General features: G+C 34.0%; 3 protein-coding genes, 1 long non-coding RNA gene and 1 other non-coding gene across 5 annotated transcripts in view; 3 read left to right on the top strand and 2 right to left on the bottom strand.

Annotated features, from left to right (window-relative positions):
• The first annotated feature begins 5,426 nt into the window (after positions 1-5,426).
• LOC120157779 lies at positions 5,427-6,817 on the top strand. Its single transcript, XR_005519164.1, has 3 exons — positions 5,427-5,499; positions 6,493-6,590; positions 6,712-6,817. It is a non-coding gene; the product is annotated as an uncharacterized LOC120157779 (long non-coding RNA).
• Positions 6,818-10,282: 3,465 nt separating this feature from the next.
• On the bottom strand, positions 10,283-10,356 carry TRNAI-AAU. Its single transcript has one exon. It is a non-coding gene; the product is annotated as a tRNA-Ile (tRNA).
• Positions 10,357-10,647: 291 nt separating this feature from the next.
• On the top strand, positions 10,648-13,880 carry LOC120157767 (ribonuclease H2 subunit A-like). The gene is given in 9 exon segments (XM_039168795.1): positions 10,648-10,867; positions 10,992-11,063; positions 11,424-11,547; positions 11,639-11,726; positions 12,746-12,883; positions 12,986-13,034; positions 13,037-13,072; positions 13,154-13,274; positions 13,528-13,880. Coding segments are annotated over 9 exon segments (891 nt in total). The 5' UTR covers positions 10,648-10,782; the 3' UTR covers positions 13,706-13,880.
• Positions 13,881-15,331: 1,451 nt separating this feature from the next.
• Positions 15,332-17,874, bottom strand: LOC120157829 (50S ribosomal protein L9-like). Its single transcript, XM_039168835.1, has 5 exons — positions 17,613-17,874; positions 17,383-17,517; positions 16,435-16,542; positions 15,895-15,999; positions 15,332-15,671 (listed from the first exon to the last, which is right to left on the bottom strand). Exons 1-5 carry the CDS (start codon positions 17,754-17,756, stop codon positions 15,507-15,509), a joined length of 657 nt encoding a protein of 218 aa, XP_039024766.1. The 5' UTR covers positions 17,757-17,874; the 3' UTR covers positions 15,332-15,506.
• Positions 17,875-23,225: 5,351 nt separating this feature from the next.
• LOC120157828 (serine/threonine-protein kinase CTR1-like) overlaps positions 23,226-26,397 on the top strand; it is a 29,054-nt gene continuing 25,882 nt past the window's right edge. The window contains exons 1-3 of the mRNA XM_039168834.1: positions 23,226-23,608; positions 24,169-24,470; positions 24,553-24,694. Of these exons, the coding sequence (XP_039024765.1) occupies positions 23,333-23,608; positions 24,169-24,470; positions 24,553-24,694 (720 nt within the window). The 5' untranslated portion in view covers positions 23,226-23,332. The remainder of the gene's footprint in view (positions 23,609-24,168; positions 24,471-24,552; positions 24,695-26,397) is intronic.

The following is a 26,397-nucleotide window of genomic DNA, read 5'->3' on the forward strand; positions in this document are numbered from 1 at the left end:
CTTCTAGATCACCATGTAGGAATACCGTATTGACATCAAGTTGTTCAATCTCCAAATCCTGCACGGCTGCTAAGCCAAGGACCATTCGGATGGATGACATCTTTACCATGGGAGAGAATATTTCTTCAAAGTCTATACATTTTTCTTGTCTGAATCATTTAACGACCAACCGAGCTTTATAGCGAGGCTTTGAGCTACTATCTTCAGTCTTGATCCGATACACCCACTTATTCTTCAAGTTTCTTCTCCCTTTTGGTAGCTCCATAAGTTCATAAGTATGATTCTCATGCAATGATTGCATCTATTCTTGCATGGCTCTTCTCAATTCTTCTTTATGACTATCACTCATTGTTTCTTTATAGCTTTGAGGCTCCCCCTCATCAGTGAGCATAACGTAATTATTTGTATTATACAAAGTGGATGGTTTTCTATCTCTCGAGGATCGTCTCGGCTCTATTGCTGTTTGAGAGCTAGATTGAGGCTCTTTCTGAACTTGTTCATCATGAGACTTCTGGTTGCTTTGCTCTAACATAGGTTTATGATCTTCAGCATCATTGTTTTATTGTATATTATTATCCTCACGTCAAATTGGAGTAGGATCGGTGTTCTTACTACTTCTCAATCTCGGCCTCTCTGAATTTTTGATATCTTCGATTGTTTGGTCTTCGAAGAAAACAACATCTCTATTGCAAACAACCTTCTTATTGACTGGATCCCAAAGCCAATAATCGAATTCATCCTTAGGTGAATGAAGGTAGATGCATTCCTTCATCTTTGCTTCAAGATTGACTCTCTCATATTTGGGTATGTGAATAAATGCCCTGCATCCGAATACCTTGAGATGATTGTATGAAGCCCTTTTCCTATCCAGACTTCTTCTGGGATGCCCCCGTTCAAGGGAACTGATGGTGTGAGGTTGACAATATCAACTACTACCATTATAGCTTCTCCCCAAAATGATTTGGGTAACTTAGCATGAGAGAGCACACATCGAACTCTTTCTTCAGTTGTTCTATTCATTCTCTCAGCTATTCCATTCAATTGTGGTGTCTTGGGTGTAGTCATCTCTAGTCTAATGCCATATTTTTTGCAATATGCTTCAAAATGACCTTTATACTCGCATCTATTGTCAGATATTATACACTTGATCTTCTATCCGGTCTCACGCTCCACTAGGGCATGAAATTCTTTGAATGCTTCAAGCACTTGATCCTTTGATTTTAATAGGTGCACCCACACCTTCCTTGAATGGTCATCAATAAAGGTGACAAAGTACAATGCACCACCAATTGATCTCTCGAACATCAAACACGCGTTGGTGTGTACAAGGTCTAGGATATTTTTTCTTTTTGTGTATGGAGAAGATCTTTGGAAAGCAACTTTGTGTTGTTTTCCAGCTAAACAATGAGTACAAGGATCAAGTGGTTTGTCATTCACGTCAGGTAGAAGTTGTTTCCGAGCGAGAATGTGAAGACCCTTCTCAGTAATGTGCCCAAGTCGTTTATGTCATATCTCCACATCTTCAGTGGTGATATTTAGCTCTCATTTGCAGAGCTTAGCTTACATCACGTACAATGACCCTTCTTTCTTTCCTCTAGCCATTATTAGGCTTCCTTTGGTGAGCTTCCACTTTTCTTGACCAAAGTAACTTATCAGACCAACATCATCCAGCTTCCCAGCGGAGATAAGATTGTGGCGTATGGCTGCAACATGCCTCACATCTTTTAAGATAAGCTTGCATTCAGTGCTTGTCGTCAGGATGATGTCTTCTATCCAGACGATCTTACTCTTGTCTTGATTTCCCATTTGCACTATACCAAAGTCACCGCTTCGGTAGGATGAGAAGAAACTTCCATATAGAGTAACATGGAAGCAAGCACCAGAATCGACAATCCAAGAGCTATCATCATAAGCAATGTTTAGGATATTACCTTCATCAACGAGATATAACATATCTTCTTTTGATACTACGACAGTAGAACTATTCTCTTCTTGCTTTTTCGTTGGGCTGATTTGGTCTAGCTTAACATTATTACCCTTCTGGTCTCCTTAAAGGATCAACATTCTATTTTCTTGTGGCCCATCCTTCCACAGTAGTAGCATGTAATCTTCAAGCGTGACTTGGATCTACCTCGAGATTGATGCAGATCTAGACTTTTGTTACATCTACGAGTTTCATTCCTACCTCGATTCTCAATAATATTAGCTTCGGGATGAATAAACTCACCTCGTTTCATTCTCCTTGCTTCTTGACCGAGGAGGCTATCACTAACAGTATCCATTGTGAGCTTTCTTTCTGGAGCTGAATTACTAAGTGTAACAACGAGTGTATCCCAACTTTCCGGTAAAAAACTAAGGAGTAGAAGGGTTTGCAACTCATCATCAATGTTTGTATCGTTTTTTGTTTATTGATTTACGAGCCCCTTGAAATTATTTAAGTGCTCAATCATACTTTGACCATCTTTATACTCCAATTTCACCAACCATAGAACTAAATTGACTTTGTTACGAGGCGTTTTCTTTTAAATCATGGACTCAAGCTTTGTCCATAATTCATAAACATTTTTATAAGTAGAAATATATCCAAAGAGGGTTTTATCTGTTGGGACTGTCGGCACACCCCATGGCACAGCGGAAATAAAACTCGACGGTCTCACCAGCGATCCAAGTACGAAAAACTAAAATCGGGAGGAAGAGATGCGAATACTTACAGTGGGTTCCTTGAAAAACAGCAAGGACAGCAGTGAATATTGGTGGTGTAGATCGGTTCGAATCGTAAGCCTCCACGAAATCACGTCTCAGCCTCTACTCAGTTCACCCGATTGAGAGCAATCTTTGTTTTCTCCAAAACTCTTTTGAGAGAAAACGACTGAAGGTTTTTGTGTGTGTGTGTGTGTTGTAAAACGGCTGCTAGACCTAACACACCCTTTTATAGCCAAGTTACCCTAATCATATTAGGGCTTTCATTATTTCAAATTAATTAAATCTATATTTAATTAATTGGAATTTAATAATCCTTTTATATCCAAGTTACCCTAATCATATTATGGATTTTATTATTTCAAATTAATTAAATATATATTTAATTAATTGAAATTAAATATTCAGGATTATTAAAATATATATTTAATTAGCTCCAGATATATTTTAGTAACATACAACAAATTATACATTTTTGCTCATTTCAATCATAGGGCGTGACCTTGTAGGTTCTTGTAATGTTAGCAGTAATTATTAGAACAATTCTAATATTACATACAATGAGTGACATCTAGCAATATATCATTGTCACCTAAGTTACAAGAAAATATGATTCGACATATCATCTTGGTGATTAACTGTTTTATGTATTATATACTTATATCATTTATATCTAGAATAAGCACAAGTCTTGGAATAGTCACACTTGTATAGCCCATCTATTGTTTCTTGATATCTAGTGTAGACTTTAATTAACGAATAATTTATGATATCTCATATCAACTTATTCGAGCATGGCCATGCGTTTCTAGTCTTATTCAATCAAGTGACCTGTGATATATTTCCTATTATGTAGGAAGGGCAAATCATATCTTAATCATACACACCCACTACATATATTGAGATATATTCAATAATAGTCTTTATAAAGCAACCCGTTACGGAGCTTGTTTAGCTGCATCAAAACATACAACAATATATGTTGGGATAATATTGATCTCAAGTCTGAGGATCATACATATAGTCATCACCATGAGCAATGTTATGACTGTCACATAATAATCCAAGACATATACTCATGGTGGGTCAATCCAATATATTGTTCTCTAACAATGTAATCATGTATTAATTCTGACATCTCTATGTCAATGACAACTCGTTATCATCAATCAATAACATGTTAGTCTTAAGCGTATTATTATTGTCCATGCACATAATAATACTTGACTAGGGATCTTTTAATAATAACAATTATGTCATTATATGGACTTTATTATCTTACAGTTTATGTTAAACACATATATATAACTAAAAATAACAACGACAATGCCTTTATTCAATAAAATCGGTAAATAAAAATATTATTACAATCATCATATGATTGGTCTTTGGGCATACTCTAACATTATCAATGTACTTACGGATCATAGCAACGACTTTCCTATTTAGTAGCTCCCATTAAGCATCACTCTTGCCTTCTACCTTGTCTTTGTAAATGATGGCCTCATGCAGATCCTTACAGTACAATTTATCCTCTATCATCGGCTTCCAATATGTGTAGTTATTGGCTGTGAGCTTGAATATGTCTCCATCATGAGCAATGTTATCCTTCATCTTGAACTGCACGAGCTAATTACGGTTACAGATGAACCTTGCTCTGATACCACTACTGGGTATCACGGTCTTTCCCGCTTCATGAAGTTAAGATAGACACTTAGAGATTAAGGATAGTAAAGAGAGCATAAGAGTATAATTATCCAATTTGGAGATTCTTCTACTATACAAAAGAATAGTATGATTACAATGATATTTTCACAAAATTTGATTCACACTCGGTGGCTCTCTCAAGCTTGAGGATAAAGACTTCCCAAGCTATTTATATTCTCTCTCAAAGAGGCTATCTAACTCTCTAGTTTCTCACTCTAAGAAATGAACTCTCTTAGTAATTTTGGAACTCTTGGATGGTTAGGAATAAAGTCTCTCACCCCTATTTATACTACTATACCTCCATAATGAATGGTGAAGATTACTTACATCCAAGGGTGGAGATTAATTATATAGAATGATCCATATGCTCTAAGAAACTCTACACTCTTCTACTACCTTCCATATTCTTCCATACTGTTCTATAGGGTTCCACACATCTCCAGAATATTTCAGAGGATTCCACACTCTTCCACAAGCTTCTAGAGAGTTCTACTCTTTTCTAGAGTTCTCCGAAATATTCTAGAAAATTCTACACTTCTCTAGAAAGCTATAGAATTTTCTAGAACCTCTCCAATTAAGGAGAGATCCAACAAAAAGATGGTTACCTCTCATTGTATAACTCTATTTCATTCATACTAAAAAATTGGAGAAAAAGAAACAGAGGCCAATTGGCTTCTGCTCAATCAGGTTTATATCTTACAATGAAGCCCTGGTAGGTAAAGGAATTAAGCTTCCGGATCCATTTAGTTAAGCTTGAAATGAATTAGACATTAAAAGTTGGACGAAGATGCTTGCTATTTTCTATTAGTCTCATTTCAAATTGTGTCAAAGTGTTTTTTGCTATTATTGGGATTGAATATTCAACTAAATTTTGAATGATGATTGGATGAAATGAATCATGTTTCCTTGCATTGCAGGTATCACTAGTATTTCTTTGGATCCGATTTTATCACCGTAACAAAGTCTGATGATGCTTCTTGGGAGATCCTCAAGACAAAAAATTTTGCTGTAATTATGGAGTTTTATTCCTCTGGACATCATTTGTTTCTAGACTCAACAACTGCAACATCCACAAACACTACTATTCATGAGGTACTTTTTCTAACCTCAGTTTTTCCTATTTTTGGAAGAGTTTACACATATTTGTTGACTGTTTGGTGTACTCTGTCTAAATTTTTTTTGTTTTTATCATCTGTATCTGATATTTTAATATTGGATTGTTTCTTTGAATTTGTATGTTGTAATGTCATGTCTTCAAAGCTATGAAGGACAGATTAAATGAAATTGGCATTTGTTTTTTTAGCTAGAGTTTATCTTGGGTAAAAAAAATATGTCATCAAAAAGAAAATCAGTTTCCAATTACAATGTTTAGGTATGATATTTCTGCAATTGTTGCAAAATCATTCTCCTCCCCACATATGTTATGTAGGACTTAGTAATAAATGGTTGAATTGAGTAAAACATTGAAATAGACCCTAGTCAGCAGCGGCGGATCTAGAAATTAAAAAATGAGGGTCCAAAATTATAATACTCTATTTTTAAAAAATTTGGGCATGCAAATTTCCTTATTTTTCCTATTTCCATTAACAAATTAAACTAAATTTAAAATTTTCCCAAAATAATGGGTGTGCATGTGCTCCCCTAGAGAGCCACATGCATCCACCACTGCTAGTCAGTTCACTTGATTCAGTTCTGTCGGTTTTGGCTTGTCAAGTGTGTTGGAATAGGTTTATTTGGCCATTTTGTGTTTTCTAATTTTTTAAACCAAACCAACAACTAATTAAAAAAGATAAAATCGTATGTTTTTATTTATATTCTTAAGCTCAACCCATTAATGATTATCGTGCTACCCATACTTGAAGATGAAAGGAAGCGAATATGTACCAGTGTGGAAGGAAACGGTGTAATGTTTGTGGGATAGTAAAATCAGTTATTGAACATTGTTTGACTGGAAAATAAAAATATGTGTTTATATTCTTCTAGTTGAGAATTTCCCCTTTTTTTGCATCTTTATTAATCAGAATCACTACCTCATTATTGTGAAGATCTGTGAATCAATCATGTAAATGCTACTGCATGATTCAGGATGATTCTGAAACAATGATCAAAGAATTGCTGGAGACTCAAATTCGACCAGCAGTGCAAGATGATGGTGGGGATATTGAATATCGGGGATTTGATCCGTAAACTTCCTTTTATCCTTATTTGGTTTAAATTATCTTTTGGATGTATAAACACACTTTATTTATATGCTTTTTGAATTATCATTGATTGAACATTTCCTGTTTGCGTTTGTTGAGACAGGAATACTTAAATTGAAAATGCAAGGAGCATGCAGTGGCTGCCCCAGCTCATCTGTTACTTTAAAGTCAGGCATTGAAAATATGCTAATGCATTACGTTCCAGAGGTAACCAATGACCTCTCTTTTTCTTTATTCAGAATCTATTTGGTATGAATATGGGCGGGAGACAATGGGATGAGTGACATTTGAAAAGGAAAGTGATTGGTTTCAAATTGTGTGTTTAACACATACTGAAATAACAAATAGAAAAGGATAAAGTTTCTGGTATTCCATGTTTATGTTAATGTGATTAAAATTAAAAAAATATAATTGGATAATAAATTTTATGAGGTCAAATCTCCTTGCTTGTGCCTTATCACTGTCTACCTCATAAACCTATCAAGAAAACGCATGTGTGAGTTCCATGTTACTAAAAAAATTTGAACATATCCGTGTCGTACTCATACATGTATCCGACATTAAGAACCAAGTTTGCGTTACAGTACTTGTTGACATGGTAAGGTAGTGAAGTGTCAAATTATACCATGTCTGCCCCTCTTTAATGACTTATCACCTTTTATTCCATTTTATTCTAAATTATATCCTCCCAGCCCCCTTCATTGGATCATATAGTCAAGGAATAGTCATCCCATCCTCAGTCCAATCTTGACAATGTAGGATGAGAAGCATTTATAACCTAGCGCGAAACCATCTTTGTCTGCCAAACAATATAGGAAATGCAATTGTTCACTTTTTGGCATGGTTATAATGATCATATCGTCTTTTGACTTTGGTATCTGATGGAGTGATTAGTCTGGTCCGTGTCTCGATACATGCACTGATGCAGGGTTTTATTCCTATCAATGGTTATTAGCTTTAGGGACTCTTGTTGAGTTGAATTCTTTTGTGGTGAAGGGGGTATGCACTTGCTTTAGTTCTCACCCCAATGCTGAAGTACTGATTTTTGTATCAGGAAGGAGGAGGATGAAATAGGAGTTAAATTATATTAAATGAGCATAAATCTATAAGTTGGTGTCAGCATTATTTCACTGTGCATACTTACACATATCAGCTGATTCAGCTCTTGAGTACATGATTGAGATCATGATCTGAATACTAATGGAGTAATGGTGATGGTGATGTCTATGCTGACAAGTACGTTTACATTCTCGGTTTCAAGTTCAATAATAGTACCCGGCAATAGAACTTTTTCCTTTTAATTCCATTCTTGAATTTCAAAGCATACACTGTTCTTGGGCATTAAAGAATATGTTAAATATAATGCATGTTGATTGCTTGTTATTTGTCGTGGAATTATGGAGTATTATAGAGCTCGGCCTCCTTTCTAATCGGTTTCCTTTCAAATGTCGTGATACAGGTGAAGGGTGTAGAGCGAGAATTAGATAATGAAGATGAAGATGAGGATGCTACACTAGCGGGTAACTTGGGAGTAGTTTGAAAGCTTACTTAATCATCTCTTATCACACTGTCTGAAGTGTTGTCGGATAAAATAAATGAGCTCAGAGACTAGCGTCTAGCGGGACTCCCTTTTTGTGTAGGATTTGATCATGTATTATTTTCTAATTTGAAATAATAAATTTAGATTTTATATTTAAAAATAATCCTCTTCAAATGAAAGTCATTATATTTTGTAAATAACTGTTTTTTCAGAAGGAAAAAAAATCCAGCAGAACCCTAATGAAATTTAATTAAAGTTCTTTTAAATTAAAATCTCATTTCATCCTTTAAAAATGTTTTCTTTTACGTTAAATAGTATTTGAATAATCCGACTGATCCTGATGAAAATTCATAAATTATTATCACACCAGAACATTTATTGTTCGCATTTATTCTATTTAATTTTTGGCTTAAATGTATCTTTGGCCCCTAAAGTTTAAAAAGGGACTCTATCCGCTTAAATTGATCAAAATTTCGTTAATTCATGTTGTTATAAATTGGGTAAATTACACCATTCATCACTCAACTATTTTCTTCTCTTCTATTTTGATCACTAAAATAGAAATATGAGGGGCTTTCAAGTAATTTAGCCATGAATATAATAACACATACGTTCAAGTCCAAAATAAAAATTCAGGGGGAAACATGGGGGTGCAAGCAATTTTGCCATACGAAATAAAACAAAACTACGGGACTTGGAAAGCGATTTGACCAAAATTATTAAAACACAAACCAGATCAGGGAGGCCAAGGTTTCAAAATGCGGTCTGAACATGTGACAGCGTCGCGAAATAGCGGTAACGTTGTCGTTCGAATTATCCGCTACACCCGCAATAGCGCTTAGTAGCGCCTGCGACGACCACAATCATGGTAAACACGAAATGACCGAAAACGCGACCGCAATTTGAAACACTGGCCGACGAACAAGAAGCGTCAAGCTGAGACTCTCCTTGAACAAGTGGCGGTGGTCGAAGACGGTACGACTGGGATGGAAGATGGTCGTTGATGGTTCTCCGACTGTCTACACGCGTTTAAAACAAGAGAAAAAGATTGGGCGGCCGACAATATAAACAAAAACAATATCGTTCGTGACCGTCGATTCTGGCGACGACGATCCAGGCGATGTTGGGTGGAGGAAGGCTGATTTTCTCTTGGTATGACTCTCCAACAACACTGAATATTGTATAAAATTGTTTCCCGACTAAACACGGTGGCAGTTCACGGTGGTGGTAAACATATATAATAATTAACATTTTTAATATTATAATCCTATTAAAATTAAAATTTATTAATTAATTAATTTTAAATAAATCATTATACTCCTTAATATTTACATAAATTCCTTAATATTTAAATAAGTCATTATAATCCTATAGTGCACGATATGTGACGTGCGCTATAAACTTTTTCATATACATATTGTCAAATGGTTAAGAAAGTTTAAACAAATACTTGTCTTCTATTCACCTTCAATTGGGTTATTATTTTTATCATTCAAGCTTTGAGTTCTATTTTTTCCAGTTTCAGTCGGTGAGGACTGAGGAGGAGAGGGAAGAAGTTGAGAAATGTGGTAAAATGGGTTAACTACAACCTTAGTTCTTGAAGTCTTTAATATTTTTGAAATTAAAAATTTTTAGAGTTTAGTGACCAAAATAAAAGAGAATAAAATACTTGAGTGATGAATGGTATAATTTACCCAATTTATAAAAGCAGGAATTAACAGAATTTTGGTCAATGACGGTCACATTAAGTTATTTTTTCGAGTTGGAGGACAACATTGATAAAAAAAAATAAAGAGATAAAAAAATGATAAATGCCACATTATTTTTTAAAAAAAACTGCAGAGGCCAAAGATAAATTTAAGGCTTAAATTTTTTAACCGTGTTACGCTGGCTTAACAAGAGATACAATAAATTTTGTAAATAAAAAATTTGTTGATATACTGATTTTGTTTTATATATTACAGAAAAGGTAAATAATAAATCTGGAAGGATTTATCTTATATTTAAAAAATAAATATTTGACTGCGCTCCAAATAGAGTTCCTCAAGAAGAGATCTCTGAATGTGATGACTCAAAATGACAGCGTTTCCTTAAAAATGCAGTAAATAATCCACGTTAAGAATATCGTAGCTATTGGCCCATGCAGGTCTCGAACCTGCGACCTTCGCGTTATTAGCACGACGCTCTAACCAGCTGAGCTAATAGGCCTTGATTTTGGAAGCTATAAGTTTATTATTTAAACTAATTGTAAGAGATCAAGTAGTAAACGACACTGTTTCTTTAAGGATGTAAGTCAATTGATCCCTTTCTTACACACTAAACATTGATTTGTTTTCCATCCATTTCTTCTCCAATAAAAAAAAAGGGGAAAAATAAGCTAATAGATTTGATTGTACTATTAGTCTATTAAATCAGATGACTCGGAACTCGTTGTATTAAGATAATTTTTGTATTTTGACCATGGATAGCGCCCCACCTTTGATACTTGGCGGGAAAATCCTGAGAATAATTTTTTTTTTGGATAAATAAATCCTGAGAATAATTGTAAGAACAAAAGGGTAGTCCTTAAATAGCGGTAGTAGCAGCCACGGCGTTTGAGTGATTCGGTAGCTTTTGTAGAATCGAAATAAAGAAATGGTATCGGAAGCTCCTCTCCCAAAATGGGCATCGACTCCTTGCATTATGGGCATCGACGAAGCCGGCCGTGGCCCTGTTTTAGGTTTTTCATCTTTCCCTCTTCTCCTTTTTATTTTCTTTGATTTCATTCCACTTCCCCCGAATTTTACTGTCTCACTTTACCCATGTTTCCTCGATCGATTTTCTTTTGGTTTTCTTCGTTTCAGGACCTATGGTGTACGGATGCCTTTACTGTGCTCGCTGTTATCAGAAAACTCTTGCTACCTTGAATTTTGCCGGTTCAGAATTTCTTTTCTTTCTGCTTTCCCCATTTAAGCTCAATTTTATTTCAAAGTTTAAATCGTTGTAAAATGATATATTTTGCTGCTGGGCACTTCATATTCATACTGAAGAACGTGGCATTCAATTATTTTGGCCGGTGTAAGCATATAAATTTTAAGGAAGATAAGGGTTTCGTTGAGGAAATTAGCACTTGAGAATGTAAATTTTGGTCTGATTTTATTTCAAAAGCATTTTTCACAAAAATTAATTAAACTGATTGGTGGTTTTGATGAAAGGCTTGTATTTTTTCCTTCATTTCAAGCTAAAAAAGAGTTGTATGCTTTCATAAGTTTTATGGCTTCCTTTTGTGTTTATAGATTCAAAGACTCTAAAGGAAGAGAAAAGGGAAGAATTGTTCGAGAATTTAAAGGCTGATGAATCAATAGGGTGGTCTGTTGATGTTATAGATCCAAGGGAGCTCTCAGCTAAAATGCTAAAGAAGTCAGTTATTCAAATTGTAATATCTTTTAGTTTTTCCTTTGTGCGTTTTTCCTTTCATCTCACTATATTTCACATGTTGGATTGCTAATAGGAATAAGGTGAACCTGAATGAGATATCGCATGATTCTGCAATTGGTCTCATCAATAGGGTATTGCACATGGGAGTTCTTCTAACTGAGGTACAACTTCTCCTAAGCCTTCTGAAATGAGCTTGCTATTGCATAAAACTGCTGTTTTTACACGAATATCTCTAGTGAATTTTGGTACTTCACGAGCAAAATAAAGTAAACTCGATGGCATGTTGTTATTGTTATGAGACATTACATTGTTTGCATTTAGATGCTGTAAGCTAATATTAAATTATGGTTGGAATAGAACCAAACACTCTTGGATGATGATTATGTCATCATGTATAAGGAAAGCTTGGCAGAAATATTAACCATATCGCATAATAAGTCATATTTTTTTCGCTGTGGTAGATATTGCTTGAGTACTCTGGTTAATCTAAACAGGTTAATGAATGAACGAGTATGGGTGATAGGATTTTACTCTTAGAGTTTGAATATTCTGATTGATCTAAAGGCATAAGTGGTAGCTATTGCTTGAATATTCTGATTTATCTAAAGGTGTAAAGAGGTTCATGGAAGGAATTCGAGTATCGGTGATATGGTTTCACTCCCAGGGTGTGAGTGCACAACAGCACAATTAGTAAACAATAGCTCTTTTAATATCTTCAAAACTTTATTCTTTCATGCCTTCAAGTATACTGTACATCTCATTGAAGACTCAAAATGTAAGAAAAATGATCTAATTCTGGTAAAATAGGAAAAGAACTGATACATTCATAATCTCATTGCTCACTCCCAATTTCTTAAAATGTAATCAAAATCTGATAAAAATATCATATATTCCAGGATATCTAATTTAAGAGTCTTGAAAGTCAATTACTCATAAACCTATTTTGGGTCATCACATGTTAAGTGAGGTGACTATATTGTTATGACACCTATACCTAGGAGAGGATGGAAAAACCTTGCGAAGGTAGCAAAGGAAAATGATATTATTGAATATTCTTCCTAATTTAGTATCCTTTTAAAATTAATTTTTGGCAAGATTTAGAGATCTAGAAGCATCCTTTTGTTTCAAGTTTTTCTAGGGGAATCCTATGAAGGGTAACGATTTCATGTCCCTGTTTCAGGTTTACCTCGATACAGTTGGAGATGCCGACAAGTATAGGATCAAACTGTCTGAAAGATTTCCCTCCATTAAATTTGTTGTTGCAAAGAAGGCTGATAGTCTTTATCCAGTAGTGAGTGGAGCAAGTATAGTTGCTAAGGTAATCAGCTCCTCATTTCAATTGCTCACATTTGGTTCGTTCAAAATCAAAACTGCTTTTATTTTTATTTTTAGTTTATTTTATTTTTATTTAACCATACAGGTAACGAGAGACAGAGCCCTGCGAGAATGGGTGCTGGAGGAAACATCTGAAACATGCATAGGAGTTTTGGTTCTGGATATCCAGGAGGTTGGAAGTGCTTTACATTATCATATATATATATAGCAAAGGTAATTAAACAAGGAATCTGGTTATCTTTGATTTGTCTAGATCCTGAAACAAAAGCTTGGCTGGCACATCACAAACATTCAGTCTTTGGGTTCCCATCACTAGTCCGCTTCAGTTGGGGTACATGCACTTCATATTACAAAGATATGGTCGAAGTGTTATGGTATTTGCTCAAACACTCAAATTTAATTTTTAAAACTTCCCAATAATTGTGCTTGGTCTTGTGTTCACAATGTTATAAAGTCTGTTTTGGTGTTTTAATCAAGAAAATTCAATGATTTATTGTTCATTTGAAAAGAAACATATACAACAATCTGCTGGTCGGTAGAAAAGTAAAGACATTGTTGCCTTGGCATGCCTCTAGAATTATTTATGTTTATGGACGGGTCTAGAATTATTTATGTTGTGTGTGATAGGGAATCTGATAAAGTGGATGAAGATTTTGCCAATGGCAGCAGCGGGAAGCAATTGAAATTAAGTAATGTTGGATTCAGCACGGTGTCAAAAAGAAAAAGTGAAGAAATAGAATCGAGTGGCAAAGGGAGATGTAAGTTCTTCCAGTCTCGTAAGCTCGAGCAGCTCACTCATTTCTAGGAATGCACTTTAGTTTCATGACTTGTTTTTTGGTTGAATGCTTTTGGTTTAATCTGTGGTTTCTATATTTCTTAATGTTATTCCGCGGTCATACATCTTGCTCTTGGTTATGTAGAATGTATTCCTAATTAAAGATTGTAAAACATTTAACCTTGCCATACAATTTTGCTTCTTTTGTTTTGTCCCTCCCTCAGGCTATGCTTTATTTTCTCGAATTGATAAATAAAAATTGATAGAAAGAATATAATTAGAAAGACAAAAGTGAAAGATTATTATTATTATTTGGTGTGCTGAATAGAATATATGAAAAAGGTGAAAATAGGATATATTTTATTCAATCTTTACTAAGTTAAAAAGAAAAGAAAAAACATGATTTTACAACTACAAAACATACGTGCTATTCTTGTAAAATTGAAACTGATTTGATCAGACATTTTATTGATTGATCTGAGATACGAGTCAATGATAATATAAGAAAAATAGAAAAGAACCACAAAACCAAACTTTAATTTTTGGTTTAAGTATACAAAAAGGTATACAATTTATGACATTTTTTTAACTTCTCGTTTATTTTATTTTAGTTTGGTGCTTAAGTTTCATTATGTTACTTATTTAGGTGTTTGGGTCGTTAACATCGTTAATTTTTTTGTTAAGTGACATTTGCCACAATTTGGTAATTTTAAAGATTTTATTTTAAATTAAAAAATTAAAATTATATATATATATATATATATATATATATATATATTAAAAAAGAAAACACATTTTGAAATAAACTCAAAACTTTGAAAACCTTCATTTCAACCCTTAAACCTGCATTGATCGTCGCCTTTTGTCGTTGACGAAGCTTCACTCCCCTCCCCTCCCCTCGGTGACCAAAACACCTAAGAAATCATGACCGATCGAAGGTCGATTGGTCGTCGGAATCATGATTTTCATCATAGGGTTCGCGGGTATAAAACATTGATTCGTCATCGATCAGTCGTGGATCAATCATGGTTTTATGGGGGTTTTGGACGCCGAGGGAAGGGGAGGTCGGGTGTAACTTCGTCGAAGGCAAAAAGCGACAGTCAGCATGGGTTTAGTAGTTGAAATGAAGGTTTTCAAAGTTTTGAGTTTATTTTCAAAATTTGTGTTTTATTTTTAAATATATATAGTTTTAATTTTTTAATTTAAAATAGAATTTTTAAAATTACTAAGTTGCAACACGTGTCACTTAACGGAAAAATTAATGCCGTTAACGACCCAGACATCTAAATCAGTAACGGAATAAAACAATAAACACCAAACTAGAACGAAATAAACGTTAGGCACTAAAGTAGAAAAATGAACATAGATTGAGCACCTTTTGTATACTTAAGCCCTTTATTTTTTTTACTTGAATAAGCAGTCTCTAATCATTTTATTCTAACATTAAATCGTATTTATACAAACTTTAATTCATTAATCATCCATGAGGTAAAAAACATTCTACTGATTTTATAATTTCGTAAAAAGTTTTAGTCCATTTCAATCATGTAGTGCGTCTCTAATATTGCATACTCTAGATAACATCGCTTAAAGCAAAACTAGAAATTATTACCTTGTGTTGTGTCAAACAAAGAGTTGGAAGAATAAATGGGATGATTAGACAACAAAGATTAATAGTCTTCCGTCATTTGATTCCTATCATCCCATTCTCAAGCTAATTCAAAAAGAAGACAGGTACCTATGCAATAATATAATATGAAGCCATATTTCTCAGGCAACACCAGAGTTTGAAATCTCATTTTTCAGTCGAGCTCCAATTGCTCTTCTCTTTTTATTTACCTCTGATCTTAACTTTAAGCGTCCAATTAAACCTTCCTTCTGGGAGCGGTATGGATTTTGGTATCCGTAATTGCACATCAAACATTCCAAACGTCTCCAAAGGAGTTGGAAGGAGCAGGTTTTCAGGTTCGATTTTAACGCAAAGCTGCCTTGCAATCTGAAACAGTATGGAGAAGATTATTCAACAATGGAGTACATACATGGAAATAACAAAAACATAGTGTTCCAAACGTTTATGATTAGGCTCATTAACAAAATCCATAATTCCAATAAGATACCATAAGCTTTGTTTTTCATTTAGCAAAGAAACAAGCTGATATATCGTAGAGATGTGAGAGAAAGTGAGAAACTATTATCATCTATGCATAACACCGCCATACCTCAGCAACAAGTTCATCTTTTGACACAGGTGAGCTCAATTCAATTGGGTCGTCTTTAGTAGAACGGCCACAGAACTTTTGAACATTGATAGATCTCCTCAATACCTATAAAATGCAATACAAGTTATACACTAATTCCCAAAAAAGGCCGACATAGATTCAATGATTGTTTTCAAGCTTCAACAGACATTTTATAAGAAGATAAGTGTTCACCAATAAAAAAGTTGAATCAATTATCACTTCTAGCACTTTCCAGAAGTTCAACAGCTCTACTTCAAATTCTTAACAACCACTGTTTAACAACATATGCATAGTTTGGCGGTTGTTAGCCTGCCCTTAGAAGGCAAGGTCCAATGTTTCAGTCCCTCAAGCCTTAAATTTGTTTCTCCCAAACCCTTTAAAATGAAAACACACACATACCGCCAATGGGTCGTTTGTTGTTTAGTTGCGTTCATCCAGGAGTAGGGGGATAAAAGTATCAGAAAATTAAACCTGAAAAAAATATTTACTAGATTAAGGGCTTCATGATAGGGAACTAACCAGCCGGCTATAAAGTAGACGATATGCTGCCTTTTCATATTCTTTGGTCTTATCTTCCACATTCTTCTTTGTAACTACTTTAACTTCTTCATCCTTTGGTTGATAAATCTGATGAGGAAGTATATCACAGGTAAGTTATCATTTAACTGAAAATAAAAAGTACATATATCCAAAATATCAGAAGTGACTCCACCGAATTCAAGACCTCAAAACGGTAACCCAATTTGATAAACTAGATAAGCAGAATATTCTCTAAAATTAAGAATGAATTTCATCAGTATCAAATATCCATAAGAAACATATGAATCCTCAAAAAGATTGATAGAGTGAGAAAGTAAGCAAGAACTGATATAATTGCATTAGGAGGCATATTTCCTCTATCAGGCTGTGATATAAGCTGATACACATCTAAGAAAAGGCACTTCTTAAATTATAACCAGCAAGAACCAACCAAAAGACAACAGCAACATGAAACTACTGTTACCTGGACTCTTCTCTTTTCTTAGAATATCCATGTCAAAGTATCAAACACATTCGGATATGGATAGAAGAGTAGAAAAACTTAGGAAAATAAATGAACATATCCATTTCTAACACATACTTATATTGGCATTCACTCCCTAAGATGGACTATTCATTTCCTTGATATCTTTGTGCCCGACATATATTTGTACATAGCATAGAGATATACTCCTCCAAATATATTAGAAAACTTATAATCAACCAATGTGTCAAGCTTGTTTTACCTTAAATGTGGCATTAGAAAAGGTTAATACTAAAAGAATTTGTTACGCATAGAGATGTGCTTGTTTAAGGGAAAACAATTTGATACATATTTTCTTCGTAAATTAACAGTCCAATTTTGATCAGTGTCAACGAAAAACTGCTTTTTTTTAATAAACAAACAGCATTGAGCATCAAACACAAATTGAAGAGAAGAAAAGCGACCTTACGCTGTTCCTTAATGAGATAAGCGAACTTATCAATATTAGGAACAGCAAGCAATTTTGGCATCAGATGATTGCGAAAATAACCGGGAGCAACTTTAACAGTTTCGCCAGCTTTGCCAAGCTTCTCAATGCTCTAAACAATGGAAGCAAAGCAAAAATAAGCATCATTTTTAAAAATGAAACAACAGAAAAAAGTTTAAAAAAAGATTATCCAATTGAAAGATTCACCGTCGTAAGAATGACGTCCAACTTTCTGTATCTTACTCCTTGACAAGCATAGAACAGAGGTTGCATCAAACGATCATGGCTTTGGACATTCGTTTCTTTGATGATTTGCCTAAGGGCATTTCTACCACGCTGGATATAAGCCATAAAGTTCTAGATTTCAAGTATTTGAGTTTGGTGGCGGGGCGGGAGATAAACACGCCGGCGAACGGCGAAGTTTGGAGCTCAGATGGATTAGGGTTTTTTCGGGAGGGATAAAAGCTAAAACCTCTTATTTCCTCTGCCTTCCTTTTTGCTATTTTGTTTTAAAATTACCCTCTTTAAAACGACGTTGTTTGACGTTCGTAACATCTACTATTCTTGTCTTTTGGGTAAACTATGTATTTGGTCCCTATATTCCAATTAAAATTAGTTTAGTTTCTATATAATAATATGGCGAAATCGAATCCTACATTTATATTAATCTATAAACTTCACGGAGTTTACAAAATATGCCCGTAATTAGTTTTTTTATGTTTTGTAATTATTTATTTCGACAGTTATAAACATTTTTTCAATGATATTATTTTAAAATTTAAATATTAATAAAAAGTTAAACATTAATAAAACAATACAAAAAATAAATATTAATAAAGTAATAATTTTGATATTAATAGAAATACAACTTTAATCATTCGGATTTTGATTTAATCATTCTTCAATGAGTTAATTTGACTTTGGTTGAGGGTTGGCGAAACATCATTATTGAGATAGATTTCACTATGGTGGTCAATCTGTACAACAATGCGAGTGGTACGAGTTTTACGATTGGTGTCCATTTACAACCTATAAGGGATAATTGTAATGGTTTCAATAGTTGTTCGGTAACATGTTTGTAGCAGTGGCAGATTTAGAAATTTATAAATAGGGGTTCAAAATTTTAATTTTCTTTTCTTAAAAATAATGGGATGCAAAACTTTTTATTTTTTTCAATTTTTCTAACATATTATACTAAATTTCACTTTTTTCCCCTAAATAATGAGAATGTACTTGATCCCTAGGAGACTTAGTACATCCGCCCCTAGTTTGTAGGGAATCAAATAAGGTTCCCCTTCCTTATAGCTAAACGAGCCATCAATTGTAATGTTTCCTTTTTCTTCGAGGTTGAATATCATGAGATCATTGCAAATGTTGTAAAGAACAATTTATTACCTGATTGATTAATGAATTTTGGGTAATCTTTTCCCCTTATAGGATCCTAACTTTGCGTCGATAGAAGGAGTTTTTAATGAGGCTCGCCTTTCTTTCAAAAAAAAATAATATTAGATTAAAATCACGTAAAAGGACTATATTACAAATTTAATATTCATTTGAAAATCAATATTTGATTAAATTGGAAGTTTTTTTATAAATTGAAAGTTGATTTTAATATATATATTGAGGTAGAGTACTTAATTTAAACTTAATTTGATAATTATAATATTTAAAATTAAAATATATATTTAATGTATTGATGTCATATGATTTTATGTATTATCAGTGAATTAGATAATATCACATCATCTAATCTGATGATGATGTATAGAATTATATCCTACCCATATATTATATCTTAACTCTTAAAATTATTTTAACTTTTTCCAATGAAAATAAGTGCAAGTTTGTTATATTTGAAAACAATTTTTTTTATTTATTTAGTTAGAAATTTATTAGATTAAAAATTAACAAAAATTGTATATTTATCTAAAAATTAATTTTTAACTATCTAACTACATCACTAATGTTTGAGTAAGTTTTTCGTTTTCTCACTAAAATTTTAAAACTAACAAATTAATCATTAATATTATTGATTTACAATAAAATGATCACTCTACCATTACCCTATTAAATTAATGACATAACATCATTAATAAAATAGTTAATATTTAATTTTACCCCTGAAATATAACCAAAATATCATATAGTTCATTGAACAATAATTTTATGCCTAAAAACCCATCTTCTTTTATGGTAATCTCGCCAAGGTTTTCTCCGCCTTTCCTTTCCTTCCTTTTATCATTTCTGGGTTTTTTTCTATAGACCTATATTGAGATTGTGGGTTTCCTCTCTTCACATCGACTCAAGTCCCCTCGTCGATAGTACGAAGAATCCGTCAAATACCTATTATCGCACTCGAAACAAAATTCTTGGTTGCTTCTTGCAGCTCTATCAAAGTGAAACATCGACCTAAGGTTTACTTTGTATGTTGCAGTTTGACTTATAAACATTTGCTCGATTGTATTTGAAAGTTTCCTAATTAATTTCATATGTAATGGCTCTCGTTTTGGGTTTCAACTATTCCAATCTAATTGGTATGATACATTGCTAGGGACAGGGACGAAGCCACCGTTATGGATGGGAGGGGCAGCTGCCCCCAACATTGACAGACTTATTACATTTTAGGTCATTGGATATTTTAAAACTTCTACAATTAAGTCCTTTCCCCCAAATTCCTTGGCATAATTATTTTCTGGATACCGTCGGTTTTAAAATTAACAGAATCAAATCTTGACCCAAAATTTATCTTATTTAATTATTTTTTAAGGCATTTAAATTTTAAAATTAATAGAATTAAACCCTCAACTCTTAATTTTTATAATTTAATTATTTTTTAAGATCCTGTTTATTTTAAAATTAAATAACTTGCCCAAAAGATTTAAATTAAAATTACAATAGGTTTTTGGTTACATTTTGTTTCTCGCGATTATGGCAATAGCAGGTGCTATTGCGATAATTATGAGTATCACAATTGCGCTAATTTTAAATAATATCTTTACCACTTCCCCACCCCCAATTTTATTCTGGCTTCAGCTATAGATATTCAGAATAGATTACAAAAGAACTTCTCCATAAAGTCCACATTACAGCACCTGAGATGAATTTCCAAATATGAGATGTCAGAAGTAAATCAAACCAAGAGTACATAAACGCCTTGGGATTATTAGGCAAGGCTGTATATATATTCCACAAACTTAGAAATCGCACCCATAATCCCCAAGCTATATTGCATGAGAAGAACAAATGACAAACAGACTCGTGCTCCAAACAACACAGTGGGCAAAGAGGATCCTCGATCCCACTTACACCACGTTTAATTAGAACAGATTTAACAGTCATCTTCTGGTGAAAATTTTGCTATAGAAATGCTTCCACTTTGGGAGGTGCAATTCCAACCCAAACAAGCTTCGACTAAGACAAATCCGGATCGAACTGTAGCTTTATTATTTAACCCTTTATTCCGTAAGAAATATTTTTGGTTCTGTTCGAGTATTGTCCTGAAAGTCTAAGCACAAACTATTCTCGCCATTCTTGTTGCCTAATGTGTGCTTTTCATATGAATTTTCTTTAATTAGCTCTTCCACTATGCGCTGCCAAGTTTGTCTCTTTATACATTACATATACAGACCAAGTAAAACCGTATCTAATAATCTGCTTTTTGATCTCCTTGTAGAACTCTTCAACTTCCGGGATTGTGTTGAGGATTTTGATACTGTTTTTGCCAACAAGTTCTACCATAGTCAGATTTGCATTCTTGTTTATTTTTTCTCTTGTAGAACTCTTGATGATCCAGATGAGCTGATCTGCATTCTTGTTTGTTTTTCTCTGCTGTATTCCTTTGTCCTTGCGTTACTCAGATTTGCAGCTACGCTGGGCATCATCTATTTTGCAGCAAATATAAACTCCTCATCGATAGTTGCTGCTGCATCTCTTGTTGCACGGACCCTCTATCTTCTTGCAAGTGATAAAAAAGATTTAACCAGTTCGGCTCTAAGTGAAATCAATGTGAACGCCTCTCTGGTAGAAGAACTAATTAGTTGCATGTTGACATGTAATCCTGGTCTGTCATGTGAGTTGGTTAGTGGCTATATTAAGAGCATCAATACATGTCCAAGCCATTATGTTGGTGTTGTTCATGGAGAACCTTCCTCAACACCTTACCCCAATCAGGTGGATGACGTTCAAGGTTTGTATGGAACTTTCTGGCAGATAGAACATCAATTCGAAAGGGCAATTCTTCTGTTTGCTCAGAGGATTGTGGGAAAAATGGAGTGTGCATAAGAGCAGAACTCGATGGAAAAGGTGTTTGCGTTGTCTCCACAACCAGGTAACTTCTCAGCTTGAAGTTTCTAAAAGCATTTTGATTAAGTAAAACCCTGAATAGATTTGCATTAGGCGAGCATTATGAGGAGCAGTGCATATTACTGCTCATTGCTTGTGCCTTACCTCATCTTTCATGCTCTGGATTTCGGCATGTTTTGTCTGATGCTAGATGATGATTGGAGGATATAAACTGATTCAATGATATGGGTAAGGTGAAAGTTCTTATCAAGTCCTTTATTTCATGGATTATATCAATTTAATCGTCCACTATTAAATGGATAAATCTAATTCTCTACTATAAAATGAATCAATATAGTCCTAGTATAGAGATTGATTAAAATTATTCCTTCTGTTAAATGAATTAATTTAGTCCATGTACTAAAAAAATAATGTCAAATTTTTTTATAGGTTTAACATTTATTATTTAAAAATGATATTAAAATCATTCTTTTCATTTTGGGTTCAACTTCAAACAAAAAGACTTCATCGATAGGGCCATAAAATCTACGAAACTATTAACTTTATTGAATAATAATTGATTTTTCTAAACAAGAAATGTTAGATTTGTAAAATGAATTGAAATTGTTCGATTCATTTTAGTAGTACAGAGAGTACTAGAGGGATAACTTTGAATCGATCTCTATATTATAGGGACTAATTTGAAACAGTCTCTATAATTGAAGGATTAAATTGCTCCATTTAATAGAAAATGGTACTAAAAATGATATATTCTCTATAATAGAGGGACTTGGCAAGGACTTCCACCAGTTGATAAAGAGAGGAATCTACATTCAACGAACCCGGTCGTCCCGCCTGTAAAAGAAGCACAGTGGAACACAAAGACTAGGGGTGGCAATCGGGTGGGGGTGGGGAACCGAAAATTATGGAGATATGAATCAAAAGGAATGGAAATAGCCGAAATCTTCACTCCCCGAAATTTAAATGGGGATAAGAATATAGATTAATATATTCGAGTCGTATAGATAATCAAATCGTACCGATGTAAATAATAGATCTCAAATATTTTACAAAAATAATTGTGAGGAGCCTCGAAAAATATTTGTAAGATTACGTGTTACCACTGTTACATTTCAAAATAATTAAAATTGAAGTTTAGATATTTTCTCATTTAATATACATTGATTTGTTGATATCGAAAATAGTTAAAATTATACATATACATTAGATGTTAGATAAATATTAATATTTGAAACTTTCTTATAGACAAATTTAAAACAATATGATATTTCTTACCAATTTTAAGTATTGTATTATTTAAAAAATATTTGTTTAATTTTTTAGATGAAATTTTTTTATTGAAACATATAATAAAATTCCCAAAACTATACCCATAAATATTGGAGACAGAAAAAATAATGCAAAACCGTCCCCAGATTCAGTGAATCCCCCCATTCTAATTTAATTAATGGCGGTCCCCATCGTTCTTTTGCTTGTCCCACTCGCATACTTCTGTTCTCGCTAACTTAATCATAAAGCCAAAATTCCCGTTTTCAGTCTTGTCATCGTCTTTCGAGGATCAAATTCCATTCCATCGCATAATTCAGAGAATGAGCAATAGGTGAAAAGAAAATCTTTGGATAACAATGAACGGGGATCAATCTTGTAAAAGCTACAGTTTACAAATCCAATCGAATGGTTTCGAGCACCAGCTGCAGTGTAAGGAAATGATGGCTGCGTCCTTCAGTAGAAGCTGGGCTCAGCAGACCGAAGAGAGTTACCAGCTGCAACTGGCCCTGGCTCTGCGGGTTTCCTCGCAGGCTGCTACTGCTGCTGATTCTAACTTCTTGGATTTCGGTTCTGATGCTAATAGTAACAGAGTTCCTTCTTCTTCACCTCAGCATGTGTCTCATCGATTCTGGGTATCATTTCTTTCTTCTTTTTTCCCTTGAATGCTTGGTTAATAACGGGTTTAATGCTTTATGGTTGGTGATTAATTATCGGGTTTTCTATCAATAATGTTTCTGCAATTTCAATTTGCAGTTTTGTTTAAAATTATCATGTTTTTAGTTGTTTTGGGGTGGTGGTGAGGGGAGGGGGGATGATAGACCTGTTCCTTTCTTTGTGTATGTAAATTCAGAAATGAATTATTTGTGTGCAGTTTATCTCTTGTGGGTCAAACAATGTGTGTTTACCTTTTAGAATTCTCAATGAAACCGTATTCTTTATAGTTTTAATAAAAAAATTCATGAAGTTATTCCTTCAATAATCACCATTTAAGCGGGCATGTCGTCCAAATTCTTTATAATTATAACTTCTGTGTCTGATCTTCATCTGGGAAATTAGTTCTATATTATATTTATTGCTGGTCGAAGTATTTTATGTCCTCAAGACTGGAAAATTGAATAAAATAGATTATAATTTAATGATTAAATGTTAGATAAGAGGAATTTGTAAGGTACTCTGATTTCCTTTGATTCAGGTAAATGGCATTCTGTCTTACTTTGATAGAATTCCGGATGGATTTTACCTAGTCAATGGGATGGATCCTTATGCATGGACCATAAGTGCTGATCAAGGAGAGACTGGCCAGATGCCATCCCTTGAGTCATTGAAGGCCATTGATCCACTTGATGATTTGTCAGTTACAGTTGTTCTGTTTGATAGATTGAGGGATCCTAGTTTGAAGGAAATTCAGAACTGGGTTCTCAATGTTTCTAGCAGCTGGATCAGCACAAAAGAGGCAACAAATCAGCTTGCATGTCTTGTTTGTAACCAGATGGGGTATGTTCTCCACTTTGCATCGGTTTTAAATTTTGATTGTTTTATGTCACATCACTTAACAAAATTTTGTTTTCACCACCAGGGGTGCAGCGTCTTCTGAAGAAGGTGTTTATAGACAATGGAAGGAGTGCACCGAAGTTCTGAAAAACTGCCTAGGCTCTGTTGTGTTTCCAGTTGGAAGTCTATCTTCTGGGCTTTGTGTTCATCGTGTGTTACTATTTAAGGTATATCTCTGAATACCAGTGTTTAAAAAGGCGCATCCACGGCGCGCCTAGGCGCTGAGGCGAAGCGAGGCGAGCCTGAAACGCCTATTTTGGTCTAGGTGAGGCAATTTTTATCAGGCGCATAAAGGCTCCACCTTTCCAATTGTTTGTTCTTTTGTGCTGAAGTTGGTGCTGGAATTAGGCTGGATGACAATCAGAAGCAGTAGACAGTTGGGTTTGGTGCTGGAATTAGGCTTGGAGTGAGATGGAGAGAACATAGAGAGAAGAATTCTTAGTTAGGCGTTATTAGAAACAGCCTTTAGTTAAGGTGTTATTAGAATACATGCTTGTCCTACTGTTCTGCTTCCGGCTAGAATGGTTCAGGCCTTGAACTTGAACCTTGATGAGATTGGCGCTCAACCCAGCTTCATCCTCAGTTTAACCCAAATTCTGCTGCTGACACTGATGCTGCTTTGAAACTTCGAAGTGGTGGGAACGTGTTAGGCAACCAAAACCAATGCAAAATCAGGCAACAAGGAATGAACCATGATGTGGGGTTGCCTCAGGAATGGACGTATTGACTCAACTTTAGCATATCTGCTAGTGGTTCACTGATTCTCTCTGGGTTTCTTTTTGGGAGCTTTTAGGAAGACGGGGAAGATGTTAGATGGCGTTTGGTTCGCTGGAATCACTTGGAATTAGAGGGAATTAGAATCCAATTTCATCAGTTTCTCATGTTTGGTTTAAGTTTTCAAATGGAGAATTGAAATCCAATTCCATCAAGGGAGGGAAAGTAAATTTCATCCATAATATGATGGAATTGAAATCGTTTGGAGGAGAGAATGTAAAATTTGACCATATTATCCTCATCAATCTTTTGGTATTTGGGTTTGGATTTTTTTTAAAAAAATCGGGATTGAGTCGGATTTTTTTTAAAAAAATCGAGGTCAAGTCGGGTCGGGTTTTTTTAAGTGTGATATTCGGTTCCGGTTTAGGGTGAAAAATACTCGATCTGAAAAAATATAATTTTACCTTATATATTTATGAATAATTACAATAATATCCCTCTATATATAATTTTTTTCAATTAAGTTACTGTTTTTATTGAATAAAAATATTTTTTTTATTATTTCGGATCGAGTCGTTTTCTAATTCGTATATTCGGATCGAGTCGGGTGAAACTTTATTTTGGTCGTGTTGGGTCTCGGGTGGAGGTTCCCTTGTACTCGGGTCGGGTTGACCAAAAACCCGATCCAACCCGACTCATGACCATCCTTAATTAAGATGATTTTTAACTTATGATGTTTATTAATATGATTTTTATAATTTATTGAAATGAATAATCAATCAATAAAATAAAAATTTAATATTTTTTAAAATTTTATAATATATTGCTACATGTAACTTATAAAACAAATTAAAATTAAAAAAAAATAAGAAGAGTAATTATGTCATTTTATATTACTGAAATCAAATTCATTTGATATGTCTGCGAACCAAACAGAATATGAAATTGAATTTCAATTCAATTTCCTGTCAACCAAACAGGTTTCAGATTCTAATTCCTTCACAGATTTCAATTCTTTCACAGATTCTAATTTCCTCATAAACATTCCAGCGAACCAAACGCCACCTTAGAGTTTTGTTATGGGAAATAGTATTGAAAGTATAGGTTTTTAAGGAAGAGAAGGATCTCTGGGTTATTAAGAAGACGATGAAATGGT

Source organism: Hibiscus syriacus, unplaced genomic scaffold (genome assembly GCF_006381635.1).
Source record: "Hibiscus syriacus cultivar Baekdansim isolate YM2019G1 unplaced genomic scaffold, ASM638163v2 tig00111276_pilon, whole genome shotgun sequence".
NCBI lineage: Eukaryota > Viridiplantae > Streptophyta > Magnoliopsida > Malvales > Malvaceae > Hibiscus > Hibiscus syriacus.